This window comes from Sciurus vulgaris, assembly GCF_902686455.1.
Source record: "Sciurus vulgaris genome assembly, chromosome: 1".
Lineage (NCBI taxonomy): Eukaryota > Metazoa > Chordata > Mammalia > Rodentia > Sciuridae > Sciurus > Sciurus vulgaris.
In genome coordinates, this window is record NC_136461.1 from 195,738,241 (window position 1) to 195,751,307 (window position 13,067).

Consider the following 13,067-nt stretch of genomic DNA (forward strand, 5'->3'; position numbering starts at 1 on the left):
CTCAGGTACAATGCTAGCTTTGGTTACCTGTCTGGAATCAGGCACACCTGGGGTGGGGCTGCTCCAGCCAGCCTTGCATGCCATCCTGATGAAACGTTTGTTTGGGGTTGGTTGCTGACAGCCCCAAGCTGGTCCTGTCGATCAACCCAGTCTCCACTTTCTCTGCTTTGTGGCTCCCACATAACCCAACTTGTATATATCATGTCTTCTTCAGTTCTGTGGATCCACTGTGACTTAATTTACAATATTATTTACATGCCACACAGAAGATGCCAAACCGACATTGCCAGCAGATCTCACATACCCTCTGTCCCCCTGGCCCAGGATGTGGGCCTTGGAGAAGGCAGGTGAGCTAAGGGCTCCCTGTAAAGAGGCTGTTAAATCTCTGCTTTCTCTTCTGCATTTGAAACCTGTTTGGCTGACTGCCGCCCATCTTCTGCATGCAGTTAGGCATGTTAATCTTCTTGGGCTGCTTGTGCAATGTGACCTATGATGTAATCGAACACTTGGGGAATTATCTATAGACATGTTTCTAACTGGTCTAATTGAAATAGAATTAGAGCCGCAGAGAGACTTCCTGTTCCTGTCTGGGCTCTGTACACTAAACAAAAGGGGGAATCTGTCTGTTGATAATTCAGATGGTGGGTGCCCTGGAGCTTGCGGAGACCCATTTTGCTCATTTGCTAAATCCCTCCTTACCCTTTTCCCTCACATTTGTCTCGGGATGTGATTTTCATGAATCATGTCCTTGTGTCTTGTTTTGGAAAACATGAGTAACTACTATAAATATATTGAATCTCCCTGCTTTTTGGGTACGCTGAGATTTATTGTGCCAGAGGTGGCTAATCAATTAATTATTCATTCATCTAACCAGCATGTTGGATAAGTCATTTGTAAACAAATCTATAGTGAGTTCCTACTATGCTTTGGCCACTGTTCTAGGCAGCAGGGACACAGTGGGTGGCAGACAATAGATGAGCAGAACAGATGAACAATGGAGATGAAGACAGGCTGTGATAGAGGAGGGGGCGGGAGGGGAAGTCGATTGGTACCTGGTGGTGAGGAGGTCAGGCGTGTAGAGAGTCACTGTGTGCACTGGTGCCGGGAGGCTGAGTAAGATGTGACTCTTGCCCTCACGGGGCTCCCTGTGTACTTGGGGATATGAATAAGGATAATGATGGAGGGTGGTGCAGTAGGTGGTGATGCGGTTATATAAAATGGAGCACACAGAGGGACTGACCAACGCATGGCAATGGGAAGGGAAGACTTGCCTTCTGGGGTCATTCTACTGAGCTAACACCAGAAGGAAATGGGGAAGTCCAGAGATAAAGCTGGCTGGAGGAAGGGAGGAAGGACATTAAGTGTCCATCTGGCCAACCACGTTTTATTGAGCACCTGTTATGTGGGAGCACTGTTCTAGGTGCTGGCGTTACAACGGGAACCAATAGAGAAACAAGTCTTTGGCTTCCCAGAACTTACATTCTAGTGGCAAGGTGGAGTGGATGAGGAATAAATAAGATAATTTTGAATGGTGACAACTACTGTGAAGATAATACAGGAGAGAATCTGGGTGTGCTTTGAGGACAGTGATGGCACCACTTGACGGGGTGGCCAGTGTGAGCCATGGAGGAGGAGATCCATATATGGAGATTGGACCATGGGCCACGTGGGAGGAGGGGGTCCTGGTCAGAAGGGACTAGGGGTGTAGAAGTCCTGAGGCAGGAGTAAGTGTGCCAACTTTGAGCAACAAGAAAAAGCCCGGGGTGGTGGGTGCCTGGTGAGTGAGGGCAAAGCAGGCGTTCCAGCAGGGGTCAGAGACAAGGCACTGGGGGAAGCAGGGAGCCTAGTTATGAAGTCGTCGTGGGGGTCCATGCTAGAAAGGACAGGCAAGCACTGTGTGGTTACTGGGTGATTACCGTGGAGGTGATGAAACATGAAACTATAGGTGTTTAGAGGAAAAGAACTAATGGCACAGGGTCCTTGAGGATTGAGGGATGGGAGGAGCCAAAGATGAGTCCTAGGCATTTGGTCTCAGCTGTGGCGTGGATGGGAGTGGATGCTGAGATGGGGAAGACCAGAAAAGAAACTAGTTCTGCAAGGAAAATCAAACTTTTGTATTAGTTGTGTTTAAAATGGGATGCTAATTGGGCATCCCAGGGGAGAGGAAGCTGCTCTCAAGAAGATTTGAGAGCTGAGAGTGCAAATCCTTCTGTGGAGGCCAGGTAACTGGGGACAGCATAGGCACCAAGTTTTTGGAAGTTGGGAAAGGCAATGCTGGCCTTTGGTAGGGTTTGGGGGAAACTTGGAGGAAGAAGGTGACTAGAAGTAGAGAGACCAAGTTGGTCTGTCTTGTGGGACAGGGCAAGGACCTGAATCCATCCAGCACCTGCACCTTAGATTTACCTCCTCCTGCAATGAACTGGTTCATGATCTAATTTCAGGGTTGGATACCCAGCACTGAGGATGGGGTGACTTGGTTAGATAATCATAACACAATAATAAAGCCAATCATGAGTTGAGCTTGACATGACTGCAGCCATCTTGAGTCATAACCACCATGATTGCTCCTAAGTAACCCTGACTGGTTTTCTTGCATAGTTTCCCAGCACAATAAATAGATAAAGCCATGAGAGTAATATGTGGTGCTTTGTAACTGAACCTGGCTCTAGGGATGTGCCCAACTCTTCAATATCATCTTAAGATCAACCAGCTAGGAAGAAGTCATCAGTGTCCTAACTCATAAATATGCCTCTCTTTCTGACCCAAATTGCAGTGATCCAGTTGGACCTGCTGTCACCCAGGACCATGCTTCTATCTGTAAGAGCCTCCAAATAAATTGTGCTCAGTGCAGTCCTGGATCCATCTGCCTCTCTTTCTTTGGGGTAGGTCCTCATACATTAGGACCAGGTTGTTCTAGAACACTGATATGTGGCAAGTTCTCTGTGTGGGTCCATCTCTGACTAAGGGCTTCCAATACTTGATCTCATTTAACCCACACAAAGATCCCACAAGGTGGACACAGTTCCTCCACTTATTAATAAATTTAGTAGTTCTTGCTGTTGCTTTTGGTAAGCTCAAAATGGCACTAAATAACCTCTAAAGACATCTGTTGATAGCCGGTTTGCCCTGGAGGTGGTTTTGTTCTTGTCTATGAAGGTGCTTTTGCTTTGGATTCTTAAGTAGGGGAGCTTCTGCAGTGTTATTACCCCCATTTCACAGACAAAGAACTGAGTCCCAGACGGGCATTTGGCTTCCCAAGGAGACACCTGTGACTGGAGCTGTCAGGAGCCCCTACCTAGTCCTCCTCACTCCATAGCCCCTGTTCCTACTCAACCAAGGGGGGCTGTGTCGGGAAAGTGGGGGACCATGCAATGCCGTGATGGGTTTTGACCAGAAGAGAAGACTGTGGGAGACTCATGGACAGATAAGTGTTCCAGAAGGAAGAAAGGGTGTGTGTACAGTGGACGCTCAACAACTACCTGACACATGAGAGGCGTATTTATATTGAAGCCTGAAGATGAGAATCATTAAAATAAAACATCCATAACAATTTTATTTTTCTTATGAAAAATTCAAATACACATTGATTTGCTGAGATTTTTTTCTTAGAAAATGAGTCTTGGATAGGCATTCAGTGTTAACTGTTTATTCATTTTTCACAAACACAACCTAGCTTTATCTAGTCTTTCAAAAACATCCACTTTGACTTTCACAGAAACAGGTTTTTTTTTTTTGCACTTACAGTTGATCAGTTTTTTAGCTATTTAATTAAATTATTTGGTTACAAATAGATATAAGCAGAATTGGACACAAATACAATCTTCTGTTGCAAAGTACATGATCCACTGGAAGAGAGGCGACTTCCCACTCAGTACCCACCAGCTGCCTGCTTTTGGGGCATCTGGGGATTAACCAATAGGCTTTGCAGGGGAATAGGGCATGCTGATTAGTCTGGCATATAGGTTTCATTAAGAAGGTCTGACTGATTGAAATACATATAAACAGTATGTTTTTATATGTGCCAAGTACTTAAAGTGAATGGAATATTTGTGTGGAAATGATTTTGCTTTTCTGATTAAAAATTCTGGCTTGGCCTTTTCCAAAGACTGGTTCTAATTTGAACTGGTTCAGTAAGATTTTAAAAACAACAACTTTGATTTTGTTTTTAGGACAGTAAAAAAAAAAAAAAATTAATACTTGGGTTGGGTTCAGAGTTCAGGCAATTAATGTCATCCACTTCAATCTGAGTCATCTATCCTGGTCCATATTATTCCCAGGGAGGAATAATTCCAAACCAGTGCTTTTTCCATCCCCTTTCTAATGTAGAGTCTAAAAATGCCTCCGGTCTCTTTTGTCCTGAGCTGTCCTTGTCCTAAGCGGTCCTGAAGTGCCACTCATTGGAGACCAAAAATCATTAACAGGAAGAGACTGACAGCAAATGTCACTGTCTCCTGGTCCAGAGGCTGACGATGGTCAGTACACTATTGCAGAGGCAGCCCATATGGATCAATAACTCTTCTCACTCAAATGCTCATCAAATAAACAATCCCTCCCAGCCTCAGCTCTGTCCGGTGGGAGAGGCCCGATCTATCTCAAAAGTCGTATGACCCTCCAGGGACTGGCCCCAGCTCGAGCTTCCCTGGGGTTTCCTGTTTGTCCTCTTATTTCTCAGATGTTCTGCCTTCCTGTCCCCTTGCCTGGTATCAGTATTGGCGGAACACACTTTGAACTCATTGCAAGTTGAATGCTTGGGAAAAGAAGATATCAGTAGTCACAAAGAACTACTGATGTCTTGAACATCTGGAAGATTCTCTTCAATGCCAGTTCCATGGATATCTAGGAATGGAGGTCAATGGACCATTCAGCAATGGCCTGCCCTTTCTGACCAGTCCCTGGGCACAGATTCAGCCATCCACAAATAAAGTAGTGCATATTATAACTAAATATTGAAAACAAATGAAATGCTATGTGTGTGTATGCGCATATTTATGTCTGTATATGTGTTGCTATGGTTTGGAAGTAGTTTGTCCTCCAGAGGCTGGTGTGCTGGAAACTTGGGTTCCTACTGTGGCTGTGTTGAGATGTGCAACCTTTAAGAGATGGGGCTCAGTGGAAGGTGGTTAGGTCATAGGGATACTGCCCTAGGGAGAGATTAAGGCTCTTCTCAAGGGAGTTCTTGTTCTCATGGGAAGGCCCAAGAGACCAGGTTGTTGTAGGCAAGTCTCATCTCCCCTGAATCTCTCTCACTTCCTGCTTCATTCATGTGCCCCTTCTGCATGTTACTGGCTCTCTTTCCACTTCACCACGTTGTGATGTAGCCATGAGACCACTGGTAGGAGTCGCCAATGGCACTACCTAATGTTGAACTTCCAGCCTCCAAATCAATAAGTTAAATAAACTTCTTTATACCTTGAAAAAAATTCTGCCATCAGAACCTTCTCTGAAATGTTTGGGTCAGAAGTACTTTGACTTTCAGATTTGTTTGAATTTTGGAATATTTGCACATATATAATGAGATCATGTTGATTCTCAAAAAAGTTCTGGATTTTGGAGCATTTCATATTTTGGGTTTTCAGTTAGGGATGCTCAACCTCTATAGAAATGATTTCAAATGTGCGTATACATGTAATTAGTATATACACTTAGAGTTCCTAGTTCTGTCTACACAGTGGGCCTTGAAGCAAGGTCATCCCAGCAGCTTCAAGTATACATGGGGCCCAAATGGTGGTATTTAATTAAAAAAAAATTCTACCATCCAGAATGATTTTATTTTTATTTTCCAATAAAAGGATCTGGACTTCCCTGGAAAAAGGACTGGTTTTAGGGCTGGGGAAGGATAGGTAAGATGGGTAGAGAGCATCCTACAGTGCAGAAATTAAAGGAAACCTCAAAAGTGAAATGAGGGGATAGGTCAAAGGAGCACAGGAGCCAACTGTAAGCTCCTAAAAGAAAAAATTGGAACAATTTGAGCAACAAAATAAATAATGTAGTAGTAGATTATAACCCAAAGTATAAAATAAATGTCAGTCTCTACTGAAAGAAATGAATTATTGACTATGTAAATAAACAGGGGAGAACCAACAAACCTCCTGTAGAGGAGAATTGCAAATAATTCATACAGATACTCCCATTCAAGGAGATGGACATACCTCCCCAGCCCTCAGGTGTAGGTGCACACGAGGTCTTCCTTCCAATGAGTAGAGCATAGAAAAGAGATATAACAACAACAAAACAATAAAGTGGTTGTCCTTGTCACAGTGGAGCTCCCTGATAAACACCACCTGGGCCAGGTGATCCAAGTCGCATCAACAGAGGAATGTCATGTTAACAGCATGCACCCTGGATATGATGTCATGGGAATGGCATTTTGGCCCTGGGATCTTCCTTTCCCAAAGCCTTAACCCTGAGGAAAACAAGAGAAAGACCTAAACTGATAGGACATTCTATAAAATGCCTGACTGGTACTGCTCAAAACTTCCAAGATCACAAAAACCAAGAAAAATCTGAGCAACAGTCATGGCTAAGAGGCGCCTAAAGAGACATGGAGACTGAAGGTGAAGTCCTGGTTGGAACCTGGAACAGAAGAAGGACATAATGATAACGTGCCAATACTAATTTGTCGACTGGCACAAATGCCCCAAACGAATGTTAGTGATGTGGGACCTGGGAGCGTGGACTCACGAATTCTAAGAGGGCGGCAACTCTTCTGTAAACCTACAATCTGTACACATGAAACTGAAAAATTTACTCTCACCCCTTCCAAGACCATCCCTTTCTTTCTCCTGACCTGGTCTGCACTCTATGCCCTGGCCGTTAGAGAGTAGCAGGGACGCTGGCCCAGCTGACATCTCTCTGTACTCAATGTGTGGGCTCTCACTTGTCGACTTGGAGGGCCGAAGTCCATTTCTGGGTTTTTTGGTACCTGAGCTGATCTAGTTGCTGGGGCTTCTCTGAGGCACTCTTCTGGCCGTGTGTGGTTTGGGACATAGCTTGTGGCCTGGAGGAGTCCTGGGTGTTAGTCTTTTGCTGTTCCAGGAGCCAGGCTGCATGCTCCTGGGCCAGGTGAGGATGGGGACATCTCCCAGGGGCTGTCACATCCAGCTCAATCAGGGTGATGTCCAGTGGGTGCCTTGGCATGCTCTGCTTCCTTGTGCTTCCTCACCATTGATCTCCTTTATGTGGTAAAAACCCCTATGTCATCTTCTGGATGATGATGATGATGATGATGATGATTAGATACCAGGGATTGAACTCAGGCACTCAACCACTGAGCCACATCCCAAGCCCTGTCTGTATTGTATTTAGAGAGAGGGTCTCACTGAGTTGCTTAGCGCCTCGGTTTGCTGAGGCTGGTTTTGAACTCGAGATCCTCCTGCCTCAGTCTCCTGAGCTTCTGGGAACATAGGTGTGTGCTACTGCTCCTGGCTGGACCATTATTTGCTGTCCCAACCCGCAGGACTGCAACGGGAACCTGGAGAGGGGAGCGGGGATTGGGAGAGACAAGAGACACGAGAAATGGAGACAAGACAAAAGCCTGATCAAGTCTCGTTTATTAGGGGAATAAAACCCAGTTAATATAAATTACAAAAACCAATCAGGGGAAAGTGCGTGCCAGAGCTCAAATAAGGAAGTGTACTTGGCCAGTCGTGAAGCACCACGCAATCTAGTCGGATGCACCTGGTATTGTCTGACAGTTATGTGTGCAGGAGAGGCACACGCCCCAGCATCTGGCAGGCGCCATCTTAGCTCAACATGTGGCGACGCGGGGGTGTGGCCTGCCGGCTCCGGACAACTTGCATCTGATTTTCCTTCTTTTTTTCTTTCACACTTCTGCTTTATTGTTTGTTTATTTTGTCTTAAAATAGTACATTTTTCTTTATTGTTTTAGATATAGATAACATGAGTCTAAGTGAATCTTAATTCATTTTGACCTAACTAAACAATAACACGTTAACAGTACTGGCTGAAATCAAAGATTGTAGTTCCCATTAGGGAGGATGGAGGGGATAGTAAGAGGAAGAGGGTATAAAGGGGCCGGTGGGACAGTATTATGTTCGCTTCTTGATGTAAACAGTAGATATATGTGTTATCTTTATGGTAATTCAAGAATTTAATATAATTTTGATATTTGTCCTCTCATTTTGCTCAATAAGATCAAATTTATTACGTAAAGATTTTTGAGGAAGAGCAGAAAGGAGGGATTTAAAAGGACACTAGGTCCACTTAGCAGTAATGGATATGTTAATTTTGTTGATTGTGGTGCTGGTTTCATGGTGCACATGTTAAGAGATAAAAGTATATACCTTAGATATATATACAGGTTGATATATATCATTAAACCTCCATGCAACTGTAAAACAGTGGGTTGCATACAAAACCGAGGCTGAAAAGGAAACAGCGAGTCTTAAATCAATAAACTAAAACCAGGACTAAGAATTTATTAGCTAATCATACCTTTTCTTCTTAATCTTCCCTTTGCAACACTCCTGAGATTTACAAAGACTGATTTTATAGTATTATGGGTTGCCTAAAGAGTCAGAATTTAAGATTTTGAGAAGAAAACTGGTAACAAGGCATCTTGTCAAGGGGAGAGGTTTTCCAGTGGATTCTCCTAGGTAAAACAGGTTGTGTGCAACACCAGCCAGTTGGAACCAGCCCATATGGCAGCTCTGTGCAAAGGAGCAGAAGGTACCCTCTCTAGGAAGCCGCAGCCCTGCTGGCGGGGTTGGACAGAGCTAGGGCTGAATTTTAGGCCCCAGATATCTCCCCACCAGGCAGTCTTGTGCAGTAGACAACCTATACAAGTAGTCATTGTGACCCTAAATCATAGCATTGACCTTAGGGTCAGAAAGACTTGGGACTGAATTCTGTCTCTAGCCCTTTCCTTGTTAACCTTGAGCAAATGACCTTGCTTTATAGTCTCACTTTGCCCATTTCTTCTGTGAAACACATTTTGCTCTTCTGCATATATCATGGCCTCCAGCGATCTCAAATTTCTCTGTTCTTAACAGATCTCTTCTTATTGGCTTGCTTTTCTGTTCTTACCATGAGCTCAGAGCCTAAGAATGGGGTGCTTTGTTTCTGTTTATAAAAGTAAAGATCACCTTTGGCAATAAATAAGTGAAAGTGAGTATGTTTTGTCACTGAACTTGACTCTGAAAAATATGAAAAATAGCTTTTTTTTTTTTTTTTTTTGCGGTGCTGGGGATTGAACCCAGGGCCTTGTGCTTGCAAGGCAAGCACTCTACCAACTGAGCTAAATCCCCAGCCCTGAAAAATAGCTTTTTATAAGTAAAAGCTCATAAGGGTGATGTTGACCTTGGGTAGAGAACACCAACATGAATGTAACTTCTTAATTTGTCAGTCACTGTTTCAAAGCCATTAAAACAACACACCCCGATATGACATCTATTTTTAGACTGTTGGGGTGATTTGCTATATGTTAATCACACTACCACAGTGATCTCCCCAGATCTGATCACTGATCTCATTGTTTTAGACACCTCTGCTTCCTGCTACTGTCCAGAAGACCCAGGCCACATGTGGCAGATAGAACCATTGCTGATGGGATCCAAAGGTGTCTTGAGCAGACTCCTTGCTGCCCCTGCCCCAGCTCATTCCTCCTTTCACCACATCTATGCTCCAAAAGAACAGAGTCCATCTTTTCCTGAGCACATCCTGCCCACGCACGCTTCTGAGCCTCTGCAGTGACTTTCTTCTTTCACTTCTCTGAAGAGGTCTGTGCATTCTTTAAAGCCCAACACAAATGCATCTGTGTGAAGCATTCTCCAGATCCCCCATGCGGAGCTCCGTGCTCATCTTCTTAGTCATGAGTAGGGCCCTTTATCTGGTCTTCTCAAAGCTGGTGGAGCATTCTGTTAACTAATGGAGATTTCCATCTCCATTACTATCTTGAGAATGAACTGCCCAAGGTATAGACTGTGTTCTACTTACCTTTGTGTCCCCAGCATAGTGACCGGTTGTTAGTAGGGAATTAAGCATTCCCATGCACTTCAATTACTTTTCCAAAAAAGTTACCCCTTGGTCATTAGTGTGATTTCTAGAGTCAGTCAACCTGAGATTCAAATCTTAATTCTATTGTGTGCAAATGAATTTAGTCAGGGTTCTTGATGTCTTTGTTTCCTCAACTGATAAATGAGAGTAATATTTAACTTCATAGAACTGTGGGAAGGACTATAAAATTATGCTTCTGACCAGTGCCAAGTACGAGTGATCCAATGAATGGGAACTGTAAGTATTAGACAGAGGTGCCCAGGTTCTCTTGACAGATCCCTCTGTGTCTAACTCCATGAGACCAACACCTTGCAACAGAGATTCTATTGGTGCAGAACTTGAGGGGCAGGTTATTGGCCTTGATCCTATTGGCACATTGCTCAGCCTAAGGGTGTTTGGAGATCAGAAGGAATGCTCTGATGAGTCAAAAGTCTCCAGAAGTAAGAAAACCCAATTAAACCAGGCAGCAGATTAGCGAAGTTTACCCCTGTCACATGGGCAGGTCACTGTTTTCTTGATGCCATCCTTGATCCCTGTCCTTGGTGATTGTTAATAAATGGAGCTGTTTGCATTTTCCAAATATGTTTGCATTTCACTAGTCCTATAATTTCCAGGACAAGAGCCCAAACTAATCAAACCAGTTTGGAAAAGCAGTGAATGGAGTCATAATCCACAACTTTAATTAACATGGAGGCTTTGAAATTGAACACACAGAAGGAAAATTAACAAACTGGCTGTACCATAACCATTCAGTCCTTACCAGAACCATATGCACTCCCACACTCCTGTGTGATATGTATTAACATTTTTATTACAAAGGCATAGTTTTAGAAAATTTTTTTTAATATTTTATCAAATGCTGAGTTTATTTGTGCTTAGAAGGCTTTCAGTTACCATGCTAAAGGAAGGTTAGAAAGCAACCTAGATATGTGCTAAGCCAGCATTCGAGGCGACCTGTCCAAGCATCTTGATGTAGGTAGCTTGGCCTTTCTCAACTGCTTAAGATGCCAAGAAAACAAACCCGGACTTGAGGGGTTTTGGTGCTGTGGTCCCTTTTCAGGCTTGGTTTGGAATGTGCTCTTGGTAAAGGCGGTTTCTCCCCATGTTCCTATTGCTCTGGCTTGGTTCAGTGCAAGAGGGCCAGCAGCAGTTTCTGGAAATCCCCAGAGGTGTCTGAGCGCACCATGTCAGAGAGAGACTTCTGATACTTCTCCTGGAACTTGGCCTTTATGCCCTGCAGGTCCACCTGTAGGAAAGATAAAGGCAGGGGACATCAACATTGATAGTGTGGTCCCCACGAACAGGCAGTTCTAAGCCCTTACACTCATTTGTTCGCTATGCCTCTAAACAGCCTTAGAGGTAGAGCCACTGTTATTTCCATTTTGTAGATGGGAAAAGGAAAGCTAAAGTCCGTTCCCCAAAGGTAGCAGAGGTGTCTGCATGTATGTATATGTGCCATTAAAACTGTATTGATGGAATCCAAAACCTGAATGCCAGACAATTTTTATTTTGAGTTTTGTTTTTTTTTAAAGTTGTCGATGGGCCTATATTTTATTTATTTACATGTGGTGCTGAGGATTGAACCTGGTGCCTCACATACACTAGATAAGCACTCCATCACTGAGCCATAACCCCAGCCCTCTTTTGAGTTATTTTTGTCCTGATTTGGAAATGAATCACTCTTAGATAGAAGGACTACAAAAACAGGTGGCGGGTACCACTCAGCCAGCAGGTCATCCTTTGCTGACCCTTGGTAGAAAGTAAAAGAAATTATCATCATAGAAACCTGAGGTGAAGCATTTTTTTCCCCTTATACTCTGATCAGCATGGGTATTAGCACCCAGTCAACAAAATTCAAATCAATATCCATTTGTAGGATTTATTTTAGAGTTTAAAAACCTGGGTGCTGTCGCTGAGGATAAAACTTGGGAGAAAAACAGGTAAGAAGATTGTTCTGCTGAAGATTCTTTCCAGCTGAGAGGTAACTTGCATCAGAAAAGATTGAACAAAATGAGTCTCATGAAAGAAACAAAGAGCTCTCTGTAACCAGGAGTATTCTCTCTCTCTCTCTCTCTCTCTCTCTTTTGGTTTAGTCTCTGCCTTGCATTGTAGACCTAGAAACTGTGGCTCAGGTATCTGATTCTTTATTCTCCTGCCCCAGTTAGAGGGCTGACCTGAGAGAAAGGAGAAGGTGGGGGAGTGAGGGATTGTTTGAAGTGGATGCCAAGCAGGAGGAGAGACACTACTGGAGGCAGAGGGTGTGTATCCCCACCCCCCTGCCCGGCTCCTTACCTAGTCCTGGGGAAGGGGCAGGAAGGTGGGGTGCAGGATGGGGACACAGTGGGGCTCTGTTCTGGCTACGAGGGATTAAGGGATCTGGCCAAACTCCATCTAAGTGGCCAGAAGAAACTGTCTACCCAGGACACGTGGTCAATAGTGAGGTGGGACAGAGCATCCTGGAACTGAACATTCCACGGTCCATGTCAGAGTGAACGGGAACTGTGGACAGGAACTCTGGAGGGATCCAATCTCCCTGGGGCTCTTTCAGAACCTTGGGTTGCTCTGTTGTGAACCTGACTCCTTTGAGTCCCTCAAGATCTCTGGTGTCTTGGGCTGGGAGATGCACTGGTAAGAGCCAGAGAGCCAGAGCAAGCAGGCTCTTGGAGAGGACAGAGGAGAAGGAAAGCTCTCCAGGAGAGTGGCAGAGAGACTGGCAAAGGAGAGAGGGAGGAGAGAGAGAAACAGACTTAGAGAAGAAGACAAGTCATGGAGGAGGAGGGATAAAGGGGGAGGAGATATTCCAGGAATAGAAAGAAAAATGAAAGAACTGTCTTGCTGCGAAGTTATATTTAAAAACAGCGTCAGATGTTAAGTATTCCTCAAAAGGCATGGATCAAAATTTGGGCTGGCGTCTCTCCCTCTTCCTTTAACATTTCATGGGGGAAAGATGTCTGTGGTTTTTACCTGCTTTGTTCCACCTTATCTTCCAGGGCTGCCACTGCAAAAATGCCCTTTCCCCTTTGTGTCACACCCCTCTGTGACCCGATGTCCAG

General features: G+C 44.3%; 2 protein-coding genes across 8 annotated transcripts in view; one reads left to right on the forward strand and one right to left on the reverse strand.

The window, feature by feature from the left end:
- The window catches only part of FAM91A1 (family with sequence similarity 91 member A1), a 209,405-nt gene that overhangs the window by 74,915 nt on the left and 121,423 nt on the right, over positions 1–13,067 (forward strand). The gene's annotated exons all lie outside the window — the stretch shown is intronic.
- The window catches only part of ANXA13 (annexin A13), a 31,092-nt gene continuing 27,260 nt past the window's right edge, over positions 9,236–13,067 (reverse strand). Inside the window, exon 10 of the mRNA XM_079144257.1 lies at positions 9,236–11,260. Within this exon, the coding sequence (XP_079000383.1) occupies positions 11,141–11,260 (120 nt within the window). The 3' untranslated portion in view covers positions 9,236–11,140. The remainder of the gene's footprint in view (positions 11,261–13,067) is intronic.